Source organism: Oryx dammah, unplaced genomic scaffold (genome assembly GCF_014754425.2).
Source record: "Oryx dammah isolate SB20612 unplaced genomic scaffold, SCBI_Odam_1.1 HiC_scaffold_28, whole genome shotgun sequence".
Taxonomy (NCBI): domain Eukaryota; kingdom Metazoa; phylum Chordata; class Mammalia; order Artiodactyla; family Bovidae; genus Oryx; species Oryx dammah.
Window position 1 is genome coordinate 55007631 of NW_024070212.1, and position 26219 is coordinate 55033849.

Here is a 26219-nt window from a genome sequence, read left to right on the forward strand (position 1 = left end):
CTCTAAATGTAAACTTTTGAATTATAATATTAGATGCCTTGAAAATAATTTCAAAAATATTTCCTGAAAATCATCTTGTATAATACTTGATTTTAATACCGTATTTTTATTGTCCTTGTGAACTGTTCTGAACTGCCCTATTATTTAAATTTAAATAAGAATTAATAAATGACCTATTTTGCTCTTCTTTCTTCTCTGAGAAATAGTTTCTAATCAGTATCTAACTCAAGTGAGACTTAAAAAATGAGGGTTTTATTAAATCTGCTGTTGTCCTGGTCTTCTATTTAAAGCCCAATTTACTCGTAAAAATGTTTAGGGATATAATAGATGATCGTGCCTTCCGTTCTTTCATCTTCCAACCTCAGCAGTCCAGTCTGCTCAATATCTGCCTTTAATATCCCCAGCTCTTTCCTAGATTCATTTTTGCATGGGAGACTTTGCTAAACTTTTTATCTGCTTAATCATTCTTCTCAAAAATCTTAGAGGTAAAGACAGAGTATTTCTGGTTTGATATAAAAGCATTCCCTATGTAACAGTTAAAGTGTATTCAGACTCGGACACGACTGAAGCGACTTAGCAGCAACAGCAGCAGACACACTTCTCAGCTCTACTTTCAAGTTTTCCTTTATTGTGCATGTAATGTATACTGAGATTATGCTACATTCCTTGGGGAATTACCAAAGAAATGAAAAACAAGGCTAGGTTTTTCAAAGAGCTTCTTTATAATTTCTAGGAAACATACAACATAGTTGCAGGAACTATGAGAACTATTCAAAGAAAACATCAAGTTGTGCTCTCACCAAAATGTATCACCAAAATGTTTAACTTGGACCTCATCCTGAGAAAACAAGCAAATCCATGTTGTAGTGTTATATGGGCTTCCCTGGTGGCTCAGACGGTAAAACGTCTGTCTGCAATGCAGGAGACCCGGGTTCAATCCCTGGGTTGGGAAGATCCCCTCGAGAAGGAAATGGCAACCCACTCCAGTATTCTTGCCTGGAGAATCCCATGGACAGAGGAGCCTGATGGGCTACAGTCCACGGGGTCGCAAAGAAAAATTTGAACAAATTAACTCTATCTTTCTAAACAGTATTACTGAAGAAATGTAAAATATTATATGAGTATTAAGAAATGCTCCTTGTAAAACAAGATATATTCTGAAAAGTAATCATGCAGATTTAAAATCTACTACACACTGAATCGGAGAAGGCAATGGCACCCCACTCCAGTACTCTTGCCTAGTAAATCCCATGGATGGAGGAGCCTGGTAGGCTGCAGTCCATGGGGTCGCTAAGAGTCAGACATGACTGAGCGACTTCATTTTCACTTTTCACTTTCATGCACTGGAGAAAGGAAATGGCAACCCACTCCAGTGTTCTTGCCTGGAGAATCCCAGGGATGGGGGAGTCTGGTGGGCTGCCATCTATGGGGTCGCACAGAGTCGGACACAACTGCAGCGACTTAGCAGCACACACTGTATAGAATTTGATAATTTAGGACACTTGCCCTTGAGATATACAAAATTACATACTGAAGAGTTTTTATGACCCACTTAGCTAAATAAGCTCATGTTTCTTCTCATTTACAAAAGAGTTATTTGATTTGGCTGATGAGTGTAGATTTTTGGTTCTATAGAAGAGAGTAATTGAGGATACTGCAGAGAGCCAAGAATTATATGGGGACATGATATGCCATATATAATTAGCCTTTACAAATAGCTCTCTAGTAAGAAAGCGTACCTAACCGTGTGTGTCAATGTTATTCTCTTATTTCAATGAAAGGATTAAAGCTACGCTAAATAGTGGGATAACAGCAATTCTGTGACAATAAAATAAGGTCAGCTATTTTCAAACAGATAAATACATTTTAACTACATGACTACCACAAATACCTGTCTAATAAGCTACCCCAATATGGTACTTGATCCTACATAGTATTTTCAAATATTATCTTTTCTTATCATGGGACTCAATTCCTATTCCCTTTAATATCTGTGGAAAGAACTATACTTATAGTAAGAACTCCAGGTGTAAAGAAAATATCTGAAGCTACTGCTAAAGAGGGGAGTCAGTTTCAGTTTCTGAGATAACTTCCTCTACTTTTCTTAAAACCATTTCATAAATTATCTATCCATCTATTTATCTAAAGATTCTTAACAACTTGAAAGATACTGTATCCCAATGTTTACTGCAGCACTTTTCATAAAAGGATACAAATTAACTTAATTACACAACAGAAAGAGTTATAGATGTGGAAAACAAGTTTATGGTCACCAGGAGCTAAAGAGAGAAGGGATAAATTGGGAGATTAGGACTGACACAAAACATACTACATATCTAAAATAGGTAACTAATAAGAACCTACTGTAGAGCACAGGGAACTCTACGCAATACTCTGTAATGACCTACATGGGATCAGAATCTTAAAAAGAGTGTATACATGTAAATGTGTAACTGATTCATTTTGTTGAACAACAGGAATTAACACAACATTGTAAATCAACTATACTCTGATAAAAAATTTTTAAAAAAGATTCTCAATAACTTGAAAGGCAAGATTATATTAAAAATACAAGTCATAACCCCTGTTCTCCAGAAGTTTATAGCTAATACTTACATGAAAGAAGATAAGATTAAATTCAGGAGTCTAGTCACAAAACTGAACCATATAGAATACAAGTATTCATCAAATAAACATTTCTCAGTGATGAATTGAGACAATATAATGATTTTTATTGCAGGGCATCTGCTAAAAATATTTCACAGTTTTAAAGGGCTAGCATACTGAAGAGTATCAAGTTTCTCTTCAAAAATTCAAGCTGTTAATTCATTTATTTCACAAGTATTTCAATACATATTGTAGGCAAGGAAATGTACTAAATACTGTGAAGAATGTAAAACTATAGAGAAGTTTGGCTGATCCATTCCTCCAAGAAACTTACAATCCACTGGGCTCAGCATACGTATCCCTTAAAATGCTTTATCTTCTTGAAATACAAAACTTGAGTTAGTGTCAGAAAACATTATTAATCCAAGTGGTACTTACCTGATCTTGCAGTGACATCACTGGATTATTTTTGGTAGTGTTGATGTGAAGAACATGGTATTTATTCTTTGCACACAGGTCATAGGCAATATTGGTAAAAGAGGTGCTTGCGGTTTTGGGGACTCTGTTATAAATGATCACCATGTCGTCTTCCTCATCTAAAGCTACATCTTGCCGAGGGCCATCCATGGTATGTCGCTGCTCAATCTCTCGAACTTCATGTCGTGCAATAGCCCTTTCTGCAAAGAAAAATATGAACTTAGTTTTGAAAGACACTATAAAGGAAGTTGTAAAACACTGAAATTCCCTATTCCTGGAACATAGTTCTCCTACTCAAGAATGGGGTTAAGAACCACTAAAGAAATGTTTTAAGGACCAAAACTTCAGAATTATCTTGGAGAGATAATACTTATGCATATGAAGAACAGAAGAAAAAACAGTCATTGAGTTTAGAATACAACAGATTGGAGTTCTTCCATGTAGTTCAAAATACACTTTTCATTCCAACAGAATTTTTATAGCCTGAATTAATTCTCAAACACATAAAGACAGGTTACATGGAACACTAAACTTCACAGTAAAAATACACTTAGAAAATAGAATCACTTATAATTTAGGCAATGATTTAGAAATTTATTACTTAGGATGTAGTTGTGTGTGAGCTCAGTTGTGTCTGACTCTTTGCAACCCCTTGGACTGTAGCCTGCCAGGTTCCTCTGTCCATGGAATTCTCTAGGCAAGACTACTGGAGTGGGTTGCCACTTCTTACTCCAAGGGAAATGGAGTGGGGAATTCCCCACCCAGGGGTCCAACCTGCATCTCTTGTGTCTCTTGCACTGGCAGGTGGATTCCTTCCACTGCACCACCTGGGAAGTATATAGGATGTAATAACTCCCTGCCTTATCAGAATGTACTACAGCAGTGATAATAAATCCTTGTGTGATTTTAGGTAACAAGAGGAAAGACGGTATCATAAAACCTTTTTCATTTTGGTGTTTTAAACTACAGATAAGTCCTGGCTATGTTTATTAATTAAACTCCATGGTGTCTCTAATTCAAATGACTGTTCACCAAGCAGTTTGAAAAGAAAGTTACATTAAAAATTTTTTTCTTATTGATTTTTTAATGGAAAGATAACTGCTTTACAGAACTTTGTTTTCTGTCAAACCTCAACATGAATCAGTCACAGGTATACATATTTCCCCTCCCTTTTGAACCTCCCTCCCCATCCCACCCCTCTAGGTTGATACACAGCCCCTGTTTTGAGTTTCCTGAGCCATACTATTCTCTATTTAATATAAGCTTCAGCTTCAAATATTCTTTAGAATTAAGAAACAAGAATATGGGAAGAAATGGGGAGAGGGGTAACAAGACTGCAAATTACTCTGCACAAAGGCAACTGCTCACACACAGTATGCACCCTCCTACCACCAGATCTCTGTGCAGGTTACCTTACCCTGCCTTGAACTCTCATTCATTCTCCCTCTACCCCAATTCTGCCTAGTAAACTCCTCAAACTTCACATTGAATTTAATCATCACTTGCAAGGGAAGCATCATCCAATCTCCCTAACTAGGTCAAACCTCACACATACACACATGATGTATGTATATATACCTCATAATGCACATCTCATACGTACACATAATTGCAGTTTTACATTTTATGTGTATTAGTATCTATCTACCATACTGGCAACAATTTAGTAAAGTGACATAAAAAAGCAATGTGCTATAATTACAGTAACAAGTTCAGGCTTCAGATATTGTTTGACTATGCATCTTAAATTTTGATTCAGAAGATATGGCCACTACATTATAAAGCATGCTCTGAGCTGAGGATTCACCTTCAGAAGACCTGAAGTTCCAAGCCTGCTGCTTACTGGTGGTGGTTTAGTTGCTAAGTCATGTCTGACTCTGCGACCCCATGGACTGGAGCCCACCAGGCTCCTCTGTTCATGGGGTTTCCAGGCAAGAATACTGGAGTGGGTTGCCATTTCCTCCTCCAGGGGATTTTCCTGACCCAAGGATCGACCCCACGTTCCCTATGTCTCCTGAGCTGCAGGCAGATTCTTTACCCACTGAGCCCTCAGGGAAGCCCTACTAGCAGCAGGCTTTCCAAAACAGGAAGAGAAGCACACATATGAATATATACTATGCATATATATGTATCTTTTTTCATGGGGGATAGTTGGTTGGGAATATGGAGAAAACGAGACGAGCTTAATGTGGAACATATTGTTGGACTGCCTAGGATACCCAGGAGATGTAGATAACTGGGCACACAGCTCAAGTGCTTGAGAATAAACATTCATGTAGAAGAAAGACATCTGGGAAACCATAGGAATGACGAGACTACATAGATATTACATAGATACATAGACGATACATAGATATTACAGAACATATAGCATGTAAAGAGAATTTAATCTTAGAATCTTAGGAAATATCAACATTTAAGGAACAAGAAAAAAAGACAATCAACAGAAAAAGGCTAAGAAGAAACAGAAAAAGAAACCTGGACAGACTTTTAAGGACCACGTACCACATGTTCAGAACGCACAATATTTTTCAAAATTTACAGTAGTTTACAAATGAATCTGTAATCGAGGTAATGTATGATGCTCAAGCATCTACACAGGATTTGGAAGTTCTCTCACTAAATTCAGCATGTGTTTATGGAAAGCCTAAGAATATAAGTATATTCAATAATTTTAAAGGAATTGTATCTTCTAAGCAACCCCAAACTGTCACCACAATCCAAAACTATTAGGCTATTGTTATGTCCTCACTCTCCCTTTTCCACTATGGGAAATAAAACAGTACTGCTGACATTTAAGTGCTGACAGAAGTTTAAGAGGTTATTTCCTATAGCAGCCCAGATAATATATGAAATTACCTTTACTTTTAATGGCTACAACAACAACCAATAATGCTGAATGCTTTCACTAGTTTTTCTGAACCCAGTATTTGGAAAAGAAACAGATTTTGCTATTCTTTAAAAGAAGTTATTATTTAGTTTATGGATTAAAAAATTTTTTTAAGGTGCTAAAACTCTATATAGAGTATGAAACTAGCATGTTTTTAGAATTAATCATTATTCTTGGTTCATTGTATGTATTAAAGTATATGAACTATATAGTTGACATTTCCTAAAAAAAAAAGACTAGAGATCTTCAGGAAAATTAGAGATACCAAGGAAACCTTTCATGCAAAGATGGGCACAATAAAGGACAGAAACAGTATGGACCTAACAGAAGCAGAAGATATTAAGAAGAGGTGGCAAGAATACACAGAAGAATTATACAAAAAAGATCTTCATGACCCAGATAACCACGATGGTGTGATCATTCACCTAAAGCCAGATATCTTGAAACGTGAAGTCAAGTGGGCTTTAGGAAGCATCACTACGAACAAAGCTAGTGGAGGTGATAGAATTCCAGTTGAGCTATTTAGACTCCTAAAATATGATGCTGTGAAAGTGCTATGCTCAGTATGCCAGCAAATTTGGAAAACTCAGCAGTGGCCACAGGACTGGAAAAGGTCAGTTTTCATTCCAATCCCAAAGAAAGGCAATGCCAAAGAATGCTCAAACTACCTACTGCATCATGGAACTCATCTCACACGCTATGAAAGCAATGCTCAAAACTGTCCAAGCAATAGTGGCTCATGATGATTTTTGTGGTCCTTTGAGGATATGATGAAAGCAATAGATCTGGTCTCCAGAACGCCTGATGTGTACATTTCAGAGCTTCCTCCTAGAGCCCAACCATGGGCAGGTGGCTCCATAACCCCAAGTTAATTATTTTCAAAAAAAAAAAAAAGGTTCACAGACATCAAGGCCTGATAGTAAACTGCCTAAAGGTATTAGTATATATATTGAAAACAAGAGGTTACTCACAAAATTAGAATTGCAGGCAAAAAGAAATCACAGAGGAAACTGGCAGTGACGATTAGAAAAATGTCCGCAGGGTGCCTTGTCACAAAATTTGCCGTGTCGGAACTCCCTGGTAATTATGCCTTTTGCAGAGCCAGACAGGAACTACAAGCTTGGAGCTACCAAACACCTGAGTTAAAATGTATCCTTTGCACTTTCTAGGGATAAATCCTCAGTTGTGTAAATCCCCAAATACTGAAGTATAATTTGTTCCCCATAAAATGTGCACACAGTGAGAAGTAGGAAGCAACAAAGGTGCACCAAAAGAATAAAAGGTTAACTGATTTCTTTTCCAGCACCACTTACTGTGAATAAACTGTCTAGTCAGACACTATCTGATCTTCATGGAAGTAGGATTTAGTAATTATTATGAATTAAACAAATTGGTTGTCCAATTGTATACACCATTTTCTTATGAATATGTTTAGCCTGAGTCAGTTTCCTTGAATTCAATCACCATGGGGACTGACAAAATAAATTCCAATATGGATGATTAAAGGCTGGACTCTCAACACTAGTAAATGCTTTCTTATGTGTTTTCCAGGCAGTGAGCAAGAGACACCGTGTTGTCCTTAAAACTTACAAGTGGACTTCCCTGGTGGTCCAGCAGTTAGGATTCCACCTGCCAATGCAGGGGATGTCAGTTTGATCCCTGGTCTGGAAGATTCCACATACCACAGGGCAACTACTGAGCTCGTGTGCCACAACCACTGAAGCCCACACACCCCAGAGTCCACGCTCCACAACAAGAGAAGTACCACAGTGAGGAGCCTGCAGTCCACAGCTAGAGAGCTGCTCCCACTTGCTTCAGCTAGCAAAAGCCTGTGTGCAGCAACAAAGACCCAGCACAGTCAGAATTAAATAAATTAATTACTTAAAAAAGAACTTACACATATGTTTAATTGGATCATCCTATAAAAAGGAGCTGAGACCACCTTCTACTTCAAGGGAGATGATGTAAACTTATGTTTTTGCTATTCCGCTCATGAAGTACAACGAAAACCCTGGACATTATACATACGACAAGTTGGAGAGAAGAAAACAGACTAGTTAGAGCCCTTAAGACTCAAGGAACAACACGGTGAGTTCCTTAAGTTTTCTTTAGCCTTATATATCTCAGTCTTGGAGTAGTAGAAGCTGGCAACCCAGGAGCAGGCATACATAAAAAGACGTCCAACAGAAGCCCTGCCAGAATACCAAGAAAAGGACAGCATAGAAAGACAAAAAACTTTTGGACAGTAATCACTCTACTTTAGCTAAACACCACAGAAAAAAACTGGGGCCCCACTTCCATTCTCACAGGCCAAGCAGCTAGCCTAGACGTCTACCCTCCCAAGGCTGTAATCAGGTGCCCAGTATCTCTGGTGGAATGGTGTCAGAGAAGACAAGGTAGGGAGCCAGAACTTTTACCCTAGGCAACAGGTAACAAGGCACCTGTGCAGTGTCAGTGAAGACCAAGCAAGGAACCAGAATGTCCGCTTTCACACAGGAGTAATGAGAGGCCACCTCACCTCCCCACTTGGTGCTGTCAGAGGAGACCTAGTGGAGAATCACCATCACTCAGTGTAATGAGGCCACTACCATCCCTGCCCAAGGTAACAATGAGCTCACCAGGTGTTGATGGTGGCCTATTTGGGAACCTGAACTTCTACCTCCACTTTGCAGTAACAAAGCAGCAACCCCTTCCCTTGCCAGAGCAGTATTGGAAAAAGTCAACTAAAACAAAAGGTATTTTTAAATAAGATTCAGAGTACCCACAAATACAGAGAACAAACTAGTGGATACCAGTGATAAGAGGGAAAGGGGAGGGGCAATACAGGTGTTGGGGGAGAAAAGGGCTATTGTGGATTATATGACATCATGTGTGTGAAACTTTCAAAAACTGCAAAACACTATAGAATTTAAAGAATATTTTATTCAACCGAAGGAAAAAAGATCGAAAGTCTCACAACATAATATAAAAATATCCATGTTTCAATCAAATTGTACTCAGCATATTAAGAACCAACAAGATCTCAAACTCAATGAATAGAGATAAGAAATGACAATATAAAAAGGACAGCGATGTTAGAATTATCAAAGATTTAAACCAGTCATGATAAAAATGCTTTCAAGAACAAGCTTGAACCAAATGAAAAAATAGAAGGCCTCAGAAAATAAGCTCAGTAATGAAATAAAATACATAAATAACTAAATGGAAATTTTAGAACTCAAAGAAGAAAAAAAAAAAAAAAACCCAAGTAAAAAGCTCAGTGAATGGGATCAACAGTAGAATGGAAAGGAAGGAAATTTAGTGAACCGGAACATGGAACAAAAGAAATTATCCAATCAGAATAACAATGAGAGAACATAATAGGGAGAATAAAGCAACAGAACCTTGGGGGAACTGTGGGATATAACAACAGGATCTAAAATTGGGGTCACAGAGTCTTGGAAGGAAAGGAGAAAGAAAGCAGGGCTGAAAGAGTTCTTAAAGAAATATGGCTGAAAACTTGACATCTGACAGGAGACAAAGATTTAAGATGCTGATCAAACTCCAAATGGCATAAACCAAAGACATCCAAGACAAGACATATCATAATTAAGCTTCTGGAAACTAAAAATGAAGAAAAAAGGGCTTGAAATTAGCCCAAGAAAATGAAGCCTATGATAGAAAAAAACTGGAATAACTGCAGATTTCTCATCAGAAGTCAATGAGCCAGGAGGAGGTGGCACAATTTTTCAAGTGGTGAAATAAAATAATCCTATACCTAGAGAAAATCATCCTCAAGAATGAAGGGGTATAAGATATTCTTATATGAAAGAAACCTATAATAATTTATTGCCACTATGATTAATGAAGTTTTCTAGATAGGAAAAAAAAACATAAAAGAAGAAACTTAAAACACAAGGGGAAAAAAGGGAACAAAAAATAGAAAGAATAAATATATGGGTAAATACAATAAACTGTCCTTCTTGTGTTTTCAAAAATATGTTTGACATATAAAGCAAAAATTATAACATTGTGTGATATTATTTTAAATGTATGCAGAAGAAATACTTAGTACAATTATGTTGTAAGTGGCAGATAATGAAAGTATGTAAATAGAGGCAGTTTCTACACTTCACCTGAATTGGTAAACTGATGACACCAGTCAACTGTGACAAGTGATATTTCTATGATGTAACACATAAAGCAACCATGAAAAAAGTGCTGTATAAAGACTCAGAAACACACTCCAAGTGTTTTAAACTCAAAAACACTATGGATAAATCAAACTGTAACTTTTAGTAAGTGTAAAAGTAATTTATAGGAATGAAGAGAAAAAAAAAGAGGCAAGAAGAAAAACAGAAAACAAAACTGAAAAAAATATCAAGGAAACTTAAATACATAAGTGAATAAAAATGAAAATAAAGTAAGAGGAATTCCCAAGACAGCAAAGACCCTGAGCTTACTTCCCCTCATAAGCACATCAAAATTACAACTATTTACAGATTGATGAAAAAGATTTGAACCTACCAGAAAAGATCTTCTACACTAAAAGTATAAAGAAGGAACCATAATGGAGATGGACAGGAGAGGTGGAGTTGTAGTAGAGTCAAAACCTCAACCCTTGGGTTGGGTGACCCACAAATGGTAGAATTATTACAACTGCAGAGGTTCTCCCCCAGGGAATAAGGGGTCTGTGCCCCACAATGGGCTCTGTAGCCCAGAGTCGTGTACCAGAAAGATGAGCCCCCAGAGTATCTGGCTTTGAAGATCAGTGATGCTTATTTTCAGGAGACTCAGAAGACTGTGGGAAATAGAGACTCCATTCTGAAAGGGCAGACACAAAATCTTGTCTGTTGTTGGAACCGGGGCAGATGGCAGTGAGGAGCCTGGGTCAGACCCACCTGCTGATCTTGGAGAGTGTCCCAGAGAAGCAGGAAGTAACTGGAGCTCATGCTGAGGAAAAGACACTGGTGGCAGCCATTTTGGGGAGCCTGTCCTACCATGGGGGACACTGGTGTTGACAAGCGCCATTCTGGAATACTCCCTCTAGCTTATTAATGTCAAGACCCAGCTCCCTCCACCCCCCAGCAACCACAAGTGCTGGAACCCCTCAAGCCAAGCAACTAACCAAGTGGAACACAGCTCCACCCACCAGCAGAAGGGCACCTTAACACCCCCGAGCCCACAGCAGTCCCTGAACATGACCCTAGCCACCACAGGACCCAGGACGCAGCTGCACATACCAGTGTGAAGGCACCAGAGCCAGACCTTCCAGAGCTTCACTGCCAGAGACAAGAGACCCAGCTTTGACCACCAGTAGGCAGGCAAAATCCCCAGAATACTCTGAGACTCACACCAGCAAGCTTGCTTTAGCATTAGGACCAGCTTCATCTATCCTTCCTAAATTATTTCAAGAAACTGCAGAGGAAGGAATATTTCCAAACTCATTCTATGAGGCCAGCAACACCCTGATACCAAAACCAGATAAAGGTATCACAAGAAATGAAAATTACAGGCCAGAATCACTGATGTACTTAGATGCAAAAATCCTCAACAAATATTGGCAGAACAAATACAAAATACATTAAAATGATCATACTTCATGATCAAATGGACTTCATATCAGGTATGCAAGAATGGTTCAACAGCCACAAATAAACTAATGTGATAAACAGTAACAAACTGAAGAATAAAAACTATATAATCATCTTAATAAGTGCATAAAAAGGTTTTGACAAAATTCAACACCCGTTTATGATTTTAGAAAAACAAAAACAAAGAAACAACTCTCCAGAAAGTGGGCATAGAGAATATACCTCAACATAATAAAGGCCATACATAAGCCCACAGCTAACATCGTACTCAACAGTGCAAAGTTGAAAGCATTTCCTCTAACATTAGGAATAATACAAGGATGCCCACTCTCCCCACTTTTATTCAACACAGTATTAAAAGTCCTAGCCATTGCCACAGCAATCAGACAAGAAAAATAAGAGGAATCTAAATTGGAAAGTAAAACTGTCCCTGACTGCAGATGACATATAATACTATGCATAGAAAACCCTAAAGAAAACTACTTGAGTTCAACAATGAATCTGGTAAAGTTGCAGAATACAAAATTAATATATAGAAATCATTTGCACTTCTATACCCTACCAATGAACTATCAACGAACTATCAGAAAGAAAATTCAAAGAAACCATCCTATTTACAATTACACTGAAAAGAATAAAATACTTATGAATAAACATATATAAGGGGTAAAAAGACCTGTGTCCCTATATACAAGGACTCTTCTAGACCCTTGTAAATACATGGCCTACATATTTATTGTTTGTGCATTAATTATATATTGACTCAAGATTAATGAAAATATATTACAAAATAAAAATTAAATTTTCTTCCCAAATTTCATCTCACTAATGAATTATGACTAAAAGTTTATTGGTTAATGTTCTTAAGAGGATCTATTAGGTAAGAGTAAGGTAGAATAAGGTAACAAGAATAAGGCAATAAGAATAAGAATAAGGTAAGAATAAAGTAGCTGATAAATATCCCAACAATCTGATAACTACCAATATAATTATTTTCTTTTCATTGCTAAGGTTACTAAGTTAAAAGAATATGGCTCATTTATATTGGCTGGTTTTTTACAGGTATTACATAAATTTTAAAATATTAAATTCTTATAACAACCTTCCTTTATATTACCAATCTGAAAAATGCATTAACACCTATATGAAATATAATATTGCTAATAGCTAACACTGAATTCTCACTATGTGTCTTAAATGTATCATTCTTTATACACATACTCTGTGTTAAGTATTTTATATGCATTATCTCAAGTTCTGATTCTTAAAACAACCCTAAGAGCCAATATTATTATTCTCATCTAGATGAGGAAACTGATTCTCAAAGAAGTTAATTGATCATAAGCTGAATACTAATGTCAGGATATGGTCTCAGGTCAATCTGACTCTAGAGCCTGTGCTCCACATTATACTTGTCATCTGAGATTTAATCTGCTTTGATAAGAGGAAGGAGTAGGGTTGCATAATTAAATACAGCAGGATATTATATAAAAGCACCACTTTTTTGGCAAGTACCCATTTTTAAAATACAGAATATTATAGTTAAAAATCATGGGTGAGATGACTTCATTCTGTACATATTTCAGTCACTTGAAATGAATATTCTGACAGGAAATGGGGATTCCAACCAATATTCTTTTCCCTTTTCTCAAGTTTTACCAAGACATCTCAAACATCCCTCATACCTTTTTACACACTTCTCAAGTAATCTATTCGTATTTTAAATTTACATCTTATACAAAATCAAATAAATGCCATAACAGAGAACAAACTAATTCTGAAACCAAGAATTGGGGTAAAAAACTTATGGAGAAAGACACACTGGATAAGTTGAGCCTTGGAAAGATACTGGGTTTCAAAATATAGAGATGGATCCTTTGGGAAGCCATAAAGGCCTGCAGAGTGACTAAGTTGACAAGTAACACACTAGGAAAATTTGATTATAAAATCATTTAACCAACAGTGTTCTGCGACAGCCTAGAGGGGTGGGATGTGGTGGGAGGGAGGTTCAAGAGAAAGGGGACATACGTATACTGGCTGATCCATACTGCTATATTCAGTTCAGTCCAGTCGCTCAGTCATGTCTAACTCTTTGTGACCCATGAACTGTATGTAGCTCAGCAGGCTTCCCTGTCTATCACCAACTCCCAGAGCTTGCTCAAATTCATGTCCATGGAGTCGGTGACGCCATCCAATTATCTCATCCTCTGTAACCCCCTTCTCCTCCTGCCCTCAATCTTTCCCAGCACCAAGGTCTTTTCCAATGAGTCAGCTCTTCACATCAGGTGGCCAAAGTATTGGGGTTTCAGCTTCAGCATCAGTCCTTCCAATGAATATTCAGGATAGCTTTCCTTTAGGACTGACTGATTGATCTTCCTGCAGTCAAAGGGACTCTTAAGTCTTCTCTAACACCACAGTTCAAAAGCATCAATTCTTCAGTGCTCAGCTTTCTTTATAGTCCAACTCTCACATCCATACATGACTACGGAAAAAACCATAGTTTTACTAGAGGGACCTTTGTTGGCAAAGTAACTGTTGTAGGGCAGAAATCAACACAGCACTGTAAAGCAATTACACTCCAATTAAAAATAAATTAAAAATTATTTAACAGTAGTGTAAAACAGCTAAAAAAGAAAACTATGACAATTTTAGGCTATATTGATAAGCATATAATTATCAAAGTAACATATGTTCCACTTATTGAGCCTTTATTATGGGCCAGAAGCAATGCTGCTATGTGTTTAAACATGTATTACTTCATTTAATTCTTAAAGTAACTCTATATCTATTACTTATAAGGTAATAATACGGAAACGTAGTGTCAGATTAGTTAAGAGTTTTGAGGAACAGAGTCAGAACCCAAAACTTCAATGATACCAAAGCCTAACCAAAATGTAGTCATTACTGTCTTAAACCACAGGAAGGCACTGTTCCTAGGAAATTTATGTCACACATGTATTATTATGTATCATTTCAGGCATACACAAAGAATAGAGTACATTCAGGATGGAAAAGAGCTAGATAACACATGCCACAGAAAAAAACTGCTTTTAAAACACCTAGAACACTTAAGTAGAGGGGAGAAATTCCATAAATGTACTGAAGTTATCTTGAAATATTTGAAAAGTTATTATGAAAAGGAGGCATCCTTTCTACAGAATCACTCTAGAAGACAAGATAGACTATGTCTCAAGACGGAATGAGCTTTTTAAATAACTAGAAGTGCAAAGAAAAGATATGTACAGTTTAGGGGGAGGTAAGCTATCAATCTGAAGATCAGCCCTGGGATTTCTTTGGAAGGAATGATGCTAAAGCTGAAACTCCAGTACTTTGGCCACCTCATGAGAAGAGTTGACTCATTGGAAAAGACTCTGATGCTGGGAGGGATTGGGGGCAGGAGGAGAAGGGGACGACAGAGGATGAGATGGCTGGATGGCATCACCGACTCGATGGACGTGAATCTGAATGAACTCTAGGAGTTGGTGATGGACAGGGAGGCCTGGCGTGCTGCGATTCATGGGGTCGCAAAGAGTCGGACACGACTGAGCGACTGAACTGAACTGAACTGAAGCTATCAATCTCCAGAGGTACTCATCTAGAGGCTTCACGTGTCTTAGTCGCTTACTTGGGTCCGACCCTTTGTGACCCCATGGACTGTAACATACCAGGCTCCTCTGTTCAAGGGATTCCCAGGCAAGAATACTGGAGTAGGTAGCCAAACCCTTCTCCAGGGGATCTTTCCCACCCAAGAATCGAACCCAGGTCTCCAACACTGCAGGCAGATTCTTTACTGAGCCTAGAGGAAAAGCCCCAAAGGCGCTTCATGAGGACCCACCAAAACACGTAGATAGGATTTCTGCACTGATGAGAGCTGAAACCATAGGACATCCGGCATCGGTTACCACTAGGTAAATACCTGTGCTTAGTTGCTCAGTCGTGTCTGACTGACTCTTTCCGATCCCCCGGACTGTAGCCCACTGGTTCCTCTGTCTATGAGGTTTTTCAGGCAAGAGTACTGGAGCAGGTTGCCATTTCTTTCTCTGTTGGATACTCCTGACCCAGGAATCCAATCCACGTCTCTGGTGCCTCCCACATTACAGGCAAATTCTTTACCTGCTGAGCCCACTGGGGAAGCCTGCCTACTAGCATACAGATTCTTTTGAAGGATTCTCTCCACTGAGCCTCTAACAAGGTAGGATAGAGCAAAAATAAAGATAGAAGCAGGCTGGTGACAATTAACTAAGAAGAAGGAGTGGAATGCTGACACACTCTTTCCATAATTCTGTCTTATTCAGTGTTGTTCAATAGTGTCCAACTCTTTGCAACTCTATGGACTGCAGCATGCCAGGCTTCCCTGTCCTAAACCATCTCCCAGAGTTTGCCCAAACTCATGCCTACCTTGAGAAAGACTAAGTATGTACCTCTTATGATTATGGCAAAAATTCAGATAATGAGAAGATTGATACTGCACTTTATGCTTTAAGTAATGAGAATATTATGATAATTTACAACCTAGTTCTTCACACTAGACCCATTAACTAATTCCATTAATATTTACAAAGAATCTATTAATTTATAATTCATCTGGTCCTGGAGATAAGCCTAATCCTGGAGAGTTTGGTGGCATGGCATTATAATAAAATTTTATAAGATGCAATGGGGATCCCATAAATGGGATGCTTAAGAAAAGATTCCCAAAGAAGATTGAGAAAGGAAGTATCTCCTGAGTAGAAAAAGAAAGGCATTCTAGGCAGAGAGAAAAACTTGAGCAAAACCCTTGGAGGTATAATACTGCATGATGCATTCAGATCCTAAAAGTGGTTCTTGATAAGTTTACAATATGAAAGAATGGGTAGGGACAAAGTAAAACATGAGGCAGACAAGCTGTTAGAGGCCAAAACACAGCATCTTAATCACCATACTGGGATATGAACTGTAACGTAAAAGTCAACAATTCTCAAACTCACTAAGCTCAGAACCTTCTTTATACACTTACAAATTAGGGACTCCAAAGAGTTTTCATTAGTGTAGGTTAGATCTACCAATATCATATGAGAAATGAAAACTATGAAACTTGAAAATATTTATTAATTTAAAAATAGTAATATAATAAAGCATGTTAGCAAAAATGACAGTTCTGTGAAAATACCATTTTCCAAAAAACAAAATTTAGTAAAAAGAGTGACTTTTTAACATTTTTGCATTTATTTTTATATGTCTAACAATGGAAGATAACTGGATTCTCGTAACTGCTTTTCCATTCAAAATATTACCACATAGTATTTGGGTTGGAGTCTATGAAGCAATCAGACACACAGATTTTCTACAGATCCACAGCTGGAAACTGGAGAAGGAAACCAGCTCCAGTCTTTTTGTCTGGAAAATCCCACGGACAGAGGCGCCGCAGGGGTACAGTCCACGGGGCTGCAAAGAGTTGCACATGACTGAGCACAATGCACAACAGCTGGAAAAGGATTATTTTAGTATTTTCTGGTAATTGTCTGACACTACACTAAAACTCAACAAGTGTTACTTCTCAAAGGCTAGTTGGAAAGAGATGACCCATGTTAGTAAACTTTCTATACACTGTATATTGATCTACCTTGTACCATCACTTAAGTTTATGGAGTTACACAGATCCACCAAAGGTAATATGTCTAATTATACAACTCCCCCCTCAATCTCATCAAAATACTCAGTATGGGGAAGCTCATAGTGACAAATATAAGTTTTCTCAAATTTTCTACTGGGCAACAAGTATTATCAGTTGTTTTCTCTCAAGCAACAAATTTATTTTATAAGCTTTGTAATTCAACTGCGATATTAATTTTGATATTAAACTGGCAGGAAGATTCAGAGACTTCCTCAACTTCTAGCAGAAGTTCAAACTGCTATTAAAATAGATATGCTTTGATTGTTGAAATAAACACCATACCAAAAAGATGAAAGCATTTTCAAAATCAAGAAAGAAATGCCAATATTGTCTACAAAGCTGAATTATTTTCACACTTCAGCAGCTGCACCTGGCGCTCCATTGACTAGTAAGTAAAAAGAATATGGAGTAACTAGGCATCAACTCCAGCTGGGCTTAGAGATCATTAGCTAAAACCTACACAGCAGCTGTTTGAAAATGAGAATTAGTAATGCTGAAAACCTGCCATTATTTCACCGGAGCTTGATATATATCATATTCAGAGCAGTGGTTTTGAATTTGAGCAAGCATCAGGATGGCTTGCAGGGTTTGTTAAAATACAGATTCCAGATTCCCTACCATCTCCAGTTGTTAATTCAGGGTCCAATAATTTTCTATCAAGTTCCCAGGTGATGCTGACATGATGGTCCAGGCATACTTTGAGAATGAATACTCTAGAGAATATTTCTTCTGGTTTATTAACAAGATAGGTGGCGAAAACAGTCTTTTTTTCTATGTGACTAATTAATATCTCTATTAATTTAGAATTTACAGTAATTTTAAGTAGTTTAAATATGTGGAAAATCAGTTCAGTTCAGTTCAGTCGCTCAGTCATGTCCAACTATTTGCGACCCCATGAATCACAGCACACCAGGCCTCCCTGTTCATCACCAACTCCCGGAGTTCACTCAGACTCACATCCATCGAGTCAGTGATGCCATCCAGCTATCTCATCCTGTTGTCCCCTTTTCCTCCTGCCCCCAATCCCTCCCCAAATCAGAGTCTTTTCCAATGAGTCAACTCTTCTCATGAGGTGGCCAAAGTACTGGAGCTTCAGCTTTAGCATCATTCCTTCCAAAGAAATCTCAGGACTGATCTCCTTTAGAATGGACTGGTTGGATCTCCTTGCAGTCCAAGGGACTCTCAAGAATCTTCTCCAACACCACAGTTCAAAAGCATCAATTCTTTGGCGCTCTGCCTTCTTCACAGTCCAACTCTCACATCCATACATGACCACAGGAAAAACCATAGCCTTGACTAGACAGACCTTAGACAACAAAGTAATGTCTCTGCTTTTGAATATACTATCTAGGTTGGTCATAACTTTTCTTCCAAGGAGTAAGCGTCTTTTAATTTCATGGCTGCAATCACCATCTGCAGTGATTTTGGAGCCCCCAAAAATAAAGTCTGACACCGTTTCCACTGTTTCCCCATCTATTTCCCATGAAGTGATAGGACCAGAGGCCATGATGTTAGTTTTCTGAATGTTGAGCTTTAAGCCAACTTTTTCACTCTCCTCTTTCACTTTCATCAAGAGGCTTTTTAGCTCCTCTTCACTTTCTGCCATAAGGGTGGTGTCATCTGCATATCTGAGGTTACTGATATTTCTCCCGGCAATCTTGATTCCAGCTTGTGCTTCTTCCAGCGCAGCGTTTCTCATGATGTACTCTGCATAGAAGTTAAATAAGAAGGGTGACAATATACAGCCTTGACATACTCCTTTTCCTATTTGGAACCAGTCTGTTATTCCATGTCCAGTTCTAACTGTTGCTTCCTGACCTGCATACAGATTTCTCAAGAGGCACGTCAGGTGGTCTGGTTTCCCATCTCTTTCAGAATTTTCCACAGTTTATTGTGGTCCACACAGTCAAAGGCTTTGGCATAGTCAATAAAGCAGAAATAGATGTCTTTCTGGAACTCTCTTGCTTTTTTCCATGATCCAGCAGGTGTTGGCAATTTGATCTCTGGTTCCTCTGCCTTTTCTAAAACCAGCTTGAACATCAGGGAGTTCACGGTTCACGTACTGCTGAAGCCTGGCTTGGAGAATTTTGAGCATTACTTTACTAGCTTGTGAGATGAGTGCAATTGTGTGGTAGTTTGAGCATTCTTTGCATTTCCTTTCTTTGGGATTGGAATGAAAACTGACCTTTTCCAGTCCTGTGGCCACTGCTGAGTTGTCCAAATTTGCTGGCATATGGAGTGCAGCACTTTCACAGCATCATCCTTCAGGATTTGAAACAGCTCCACTGGAATTCCATCACCTCCACTAGCTTTGTTTGTAGTGATGCTTTCAAAGGCCCAATTTGACTTCACTTTCCAAGATGTCTGGCTCTAGATGAGTGATCACATCATCATGATTATCTGGGTCGTGAAGATCTTTTTTGTACAGTTCTTCTGTGTATTCTTGCCACCTCTTCTCAAGATCTTCTGCTTCTGTTAGTTCCATACAATTTCTGTCCTTTATCGAGCCCATCTTTGCATCTTTGGTATCTAATTTTCTTGAAGAGATCTCTAGTCTTTCCCATTCTGTTGTTTTCCTCTATTTCTTTGCATTGATCGCTGAAGAAAGCTTTCTTATCTCTTCTTGCTATTCTTTGGAACTCTGCATTCAGATGCTTATATCTTTCCTTTTGTCCTTTGCTTTTCGCCTCTCTTCTTTTCACAGGTATTTGAAAGGCCTCCCCAGACAGCCATTTTGCTTTTTTGCATTTCTTTTCCATGGGGATGGTCTTCATCCCTGTCTCCTGTACAATGTCATGAACCTCATTCCATAGTTCAACAGGCACTCTATCTATCAGATCTAGGCCCTTAAATCTATTTCTCACTTCCACTGTATAATCATAAGGGATTTGATTTAGCTCATACCTGAATGGTCTAGCGGTTTTCCCTACTTTCTTCAATTTCAGTCTGAATTTGGCAATAAGGAGTTCATGATCTGAGCCACAGTCAGCTCCTGGTCTTGTTTTTGTTGACTCTATAGAGCGTCTCTATCTTTTGCTGCAGAGAATATAATCAATCTGATTTCGGTGTTGACCATCTGGTGACGTCCATGTGTAGAGTCTTCTCTTGTGTGGTTGCAAGAGGGTGTTTGCTACAACCAATGCATTTTCTTGGCAAAATTCTATTCGTCTTTGCCCTACTTCATTCCGCATTCCAAGGCGAAATTTGCCTGTTACTCCAGGTGTTTCTTGACTTCCTACTTTTGCATTCCAGTCCCCTATAATGAAAAGGACATCTTTTTTGGGTGTTAGTTCTAAAAGGTCTTGCAGGTCTTCATAAAACCATTCAACTTCATCTTCTTCAGCATTACTGGTTGGGGCATAGACTTGGATTACTGTGATACTGAATGGTTTGCCCTGGAGACAAACAGAGATCACTCTATCATTTTTGAGATTGCATCCAAGTACTGCATTTCAGTCTCTTTTGTTGACCATGATGGCTACTCCATTTCTTCTGAGGGATTCCTGCCCACGGTAGTAGATACAATGGTCATCTGAGTTAAATTCACCCATTCCAGTCCATTTTAGTTTGCCGATTCCTAGCATGTCGACGTTCACCCTTGCCATCTCTTGTTTGACCACTTCCAATTTGCCTTGATTCATGGACCTGACATTCCAGGTTCCTATGCAACATTGCTCTTTACAGCATCGGATCTTGCTTCTATCACCAGTCACAACCACAAATGGGTATTGTTTTTGCTTTGGCTCCATCCCTTCATTCTTTCTGGAGTTATTTCTCCACTGATCTCCAGTAGCATATTGGGCAACTAATGACCTGGGGAGTTCCTCTTTTGGTATCCTATCATTTTGCCTTTTCATACTGTTCATGGGGTTCTCAAGGCAAGAATACTGAAGTGGCTTGCCATTCCCTTCTCCAGTGGACCACACTCTGTATAATGCTACTCAATTTCCTGGTAGAAACTAGCTGTGAGAATGTTCTAATCAGGGCATGTTTTACTCTTTAACTCATGGCATTGGTTCTGCTAGGCTGGATGGGTGTCCCATCTCCTTCAGAGAGTTTTTTTTTTAATAAAAGCTACCTTCTTTCTGGAAAAAAATGGTGATGACCATTACCCAGAATAGAATAGATATTACATAAATTTGCTTAATTAAAACAGGCTCAATTCAGTTCAGTTCAGTTCAGTCGCTCAGTCATGTCCGACTCTTTGCGACCCCATGAATCACAGCATGCCAGGCCTCCCTGTCCATCACCAACTCCCGGAATTCACTCAGACTCACGTCCATCAAGTCGGTGATGCCATCCAGCTATCTCATCCTCTGTCATCCCCTTCTCCTCCTGCCCTCAATCCCTCCCAGCATCAGAGTCTTTTCCAATGAGTCAACTCTTCGCATGAGGTGGCCAAAGTACTGGAGCTTCAGCTTTAGCATCATTCCTTCCAAAGAACACCCAGGACTGATCTCCTTTAGAATGGACTGGTTGGATCTCCCTGCAGTCCAAGAGACTCTCAAGAGTGTTCTCCAATACCACAGTTCAAAAGCATCAATTCTTCGGCACTCAGCTTTCTTCACAGTCCAACTCTCACATCCATACATGACTACTGGAAAAACCACAGTCTTGACTAGACAGACCTTTGTTGGCAAAGTAATATCTCTGCTTTTGAATATGCTATCTAGTTGGTCATAACTTTCCTTCCAAGGAGTAAGCGTCTTTTAATTTCATGGCTGCAATCACCATCTGCAGTGATTTTGGAGCCCAGAAAAATAAATTCAGCCACTGTTTCCACTGTTTCCCCATCTATTTCCCATGAAGTGATGGGACCAGATACCATGATCTTTGTTTTCTGAATGTTGAGCTTTAAGCCAACTTTTTCACTCTCCTCTTTCACTTTCCTCAAGATGGTTTTTAGTTCTTTACTTTCTCCCATAAGGGTGGTGTCATGTATTATTAAATTAATGGATACAGAAGATAAGAGTTCTTCACTAAGCAATCTAAGAACCCCTTTTTAAAAGAAGTGAGAATGTGATATGATGATTTGAACCCTGATGCTTTTGAAGTGTGGGGCTGGAGAAGACTCTTGAGAGTCCCTTGGACTGCAAGAAGATTCAGTCAGTCCATTCTAAAGGAGATCAGCCCTGGGTGTTCTTTGGAAGGAATGATGCTAAAGCTGAAACTCCAGTACTTTGGCCACCTCATGAGAAGAGTTGACTCATTGGAAAAGACTCTGATGCTGGGAGGGATTGGGGGCAGGAGGAGAAGGGGACGACAGAGGATGAGATGGCTGGATGGCATCACCGACTCGATGGACGCGAGTCTGAGTGAACTCCGGGAGATGGTGATGGACAGGGAGGTCTGGCGTGCTGTGATTCATGGGGTCGCAAAGAGTCGGACATGACTGAGCAACCGAACTGACTGAACTGAACTGAACATAGCAATCAATGTTACACACAGCATGGTCAAAGCTGAAGCTCCATACATATCACACTTTTTCCTGTAAATTTGATATTCTCAGTCTGTCAAATCTTATCCTCAGAGTTTTTTTCCTCTAATGGTGTCAGGACTATGTGAGAGAGGATAAGGAGCATGGAAGCTGAAGATAAAAGGAGTTAAATAACACGGTAGGACTATAATTTTCAAGTCTAGATGAAACCAAAAGTTATAAGAAGAGATAAGTTATCTTAAATAGAATCCAGGGCATAATAGCTTCTGCATGTCTGGGAAAGTACTAGGAATAAATATTTTTAAAAAGCTCCCAGGGTGAAATGAGTCTCAATGACATGAAAGATAAAGCAACTGGAGACATTACAAGGTATCCTAGAACAACACTGGAACCTAGCTAATACATTTTTGTTAACTCTGGTTTATGAGTCTATAGGTATCATTCTCCATTTCGTACATAACTAAGACATTAGGGAAGAATTCCCCATAGCATCATTTCTCATCTTTGGAGGCCACTGTATTTCTTACAGTTAGTTAGTTTCTCCATTTTGAGTTAGTTCCAGTTAGTTTCTCCATTTTGGCTTTTTTTTTTTTTGTCGGGGCTGTAGGGGGGTGTGGCGGAGGCCTAAGATAAACTGGAAATAATGAGTCTAAAAACAAGGTAGTTTAAGGAAAATAAAAATTTTGGAACAAGGCTACATTATAAGATGTGATAATTATAATTCTTAAATCCTTATTTATAACTACAAAAATTAATATTTGTAAATGACCTATAGACCCCAATGAAAAGACAGAGATTTTCAGACTGGATAAAAAAAAGTATGATTCAACTATATCCTGCCTACAAAAAACTCATTTTAAGACGAAAGAAATAAATGAACTTAAAAAATGGGGGGAAATATATCATGTTAACAAAATTCAAAAGAAAACTGGACTGACCATATTAAACAGAAAATGGATTTCAGAGAAAAAAATATTTCTAGGAATAAAAAAGATTATTTCATAATAATAAAGAGGTCAACAGAATAAAAATCTTAAATATTCGTGCATCTATAAGAGAGTTTCAAACCACACAAAAACTCAAAACAGACAAATCCACAGGTACAATCAGTGATATCACCATTATTCTCTCAATAACTAACTGAATACGTAGTCAGAAAATCAGTAAAGATACAGAAAACTTGAACAATACTATCAATTAATTTGGGGTCAACTGGCCTTTATAGAACAATAGAGAAGACTGATATACATTCTTTTCAAGTGCAAGTTTATGAGTCATAAAACAATACTTAATATATGTGAAAGATTCAAGTCATACAAAGTATCCTCCCTGATTACTCCAGAATTAAACGATCAATAACAGAAAAGACATTTTAAAAGCCCACAAACATCTGGACTAAATAATATACTTCAAGTAATCCTCAGGACCTTTCACACAGTTCATGAGGTTTGGGCAAGTATATTGGTGTGGTGTGCCTTCACATTTTGTCAGGACTCTCTGCTATGACCCATCCATCTTAGGTGGCCCTGCACAGCATAGTTCAGAGTTTCACTGAGTTATGCAAGCCTCTTTGCCACAAGGCAGTGATCCATAGAGACTCCTGAAAGTTCCTTGGACAGCAAGGAGATCAAATCAGTCAATCTTAAGGGAGATCAACCCTGAATATTCACTGGAAGGACTGATGCCAAAGCGGAAGCTCCAGCATTTTGGTCATCTGATGGGAACAGACGACTCATTGGAAAAGACCCTGATGCTGGGAAAGATTGAGGGCAGAAGGAGAAGAGGGTGTCAGAGGATAAGATACCTAGATGGCATTACCGATCCAATGAACATGAACTTGGGCAAACTCCAGGAGACGGTTAGGGATTGGGAGTCCTGGCATGCTGCAGTCCATGGGATTGCAGAGTTGGACACGACTGGGTGACTAAACAACAACAACCTACAGGACAAAGGAAAAATCTAAAAGGAAATTAGAAAAGCATTCTGAACCTAATAAACATGAAATATACCAAAATTTGTAACATATAACTAAAGCAGGGCTTAGAGAAAAACTAATACTATGATATGATATTAGAATAGAAGGTCAATATCAATGGATTAGGCCTCACCCTAAGAAAATAGAAAAAGAAGAGTAAACAAAAGCAGAAATCACTGAAATGGAAAACATAAAAACAACACAGAGAAAAATCAATAAAACCAAAGCTGGTTGTTTGAGCAAATACAATAAAAATTGATAAACCTCTAGTTAAATACAAAAAAAAAAGAGAAAAGACACAATTATGAATATCAGGAAAAAGGAGAAGGCACTACAGAAAATGGGGTATATTACATAACAATTCTATGCCAATATACTCGACAACTTAGAAGAAATGGCTAAATCCCTTGAAAATCAAAAATTAACAAAGATCACTCAAGAATAGATAACTAAACTGAATAACCTTTTATATACTAAAGAAATTAAATTTGAAGATAAAAACCCTCCCACAAAACAAAGTAAAAAAGGTTTCCCACAGAAAAAACAATAGGCCCAGGTGGCTTCACTAGAAAATTTTACCAAACATCAAGGAAAAATACCAGTCCACACACACTCAAAGGAAACTGAAGCGAACACTTCCGAACCCATTCTATGCAGCCACTTACTCTGATAGCAAAATGAGACAGATATTACAGCACTAGGGACCAAATCCCCTATGAACGCAGAGGCAAAAGTTAACAAAATTTAGAGAGGTGAATACAATATATAGAAAGGTAATTATCATCCATACAGTTTATCTCAGAAACATATGGTTGGTTTAACATTCAAAAGTCAATGAAATTCACCATATTAACAAGGTAAAAAAATAATATATACAAAGAAAAAGAAAATAATATATACAAAGAAAATGTTCAACAAAATCCAACACCCATTCATGATAAAAATCTCAGCAAACTAGGAATAGGAGAAAACTTTCTCAAAATGATAACAGAGTATCTTTAAAAAATCCATGGCCGACATCATTCTTTATGGAAAGACTATATGTTTTCCCCTAGGAATGGAAATAAGGCAAAAATGTCTACTCTCACCTCTTTCGTCCAACACTGACCTACAAACTTTAGCCAATTCAGTAAGGAAAGAAAAAGTAATTAATAAGGCACACAGATTAGGAAGCAAGAAGTAAAACTGTCTTTTATCACAACATGCTTGTCTGTGTAGAAACCCTTACAAAGTGTACAGAAAACCTACTAGAGTTAATATTTGAGTTTAGCAAGACAAAATCAGTATATACAAATTAACTTATTTCTATATACTGATGAGAAATTTTAAAAAAATTTAAAGACCACTTGAAACAGTATTTTAACAAGGACAAATTCTCAAAAAGATATGCAAGACCTCTACAGTAAAAATTATACAACAGTGCTGAGAAAGAAAAGTAAATAAGACCTAAATAGAAAAGTACATCATGTTCACAGGTGAAAGACTGTTGTTAAGAGGCAATTCTCCCCAAATGTACATATAGATGTCAGAAAATTCCAATCAAAACCTAGCAGGCTTTTTTGGTATAAATATCTGGTATAATTCTATCATCTTTATACAAATGCAAA

At 38.1% G+C, this 26219-nt stretch overlaps 1 protein-coding gene across 2 annotated transcripts in view; it reads right to left on the reverse strand.

The window, feature by feature from the left end:
* HS2ST1 (heparan sulfate 2-O-sulfotransferase 1) overlaps positions 1–26219 on the reverse strand; it is a 184948-nt gene that overhangs the window by 31365 nt on the left and 127364 nt on the right. For both annotated transcript variants that reach the window (XM_040232389.1, XM_040232387.1), the window contains exon 2: positions 3046–3284. In XM_040232389.1, the coding sequence (XP_040088323.1) occupies positions 3046–3284 (239 nt within the window). The remainder of the gene's footprint in view (positions 1–3045; positions 3285–26219) is intronic.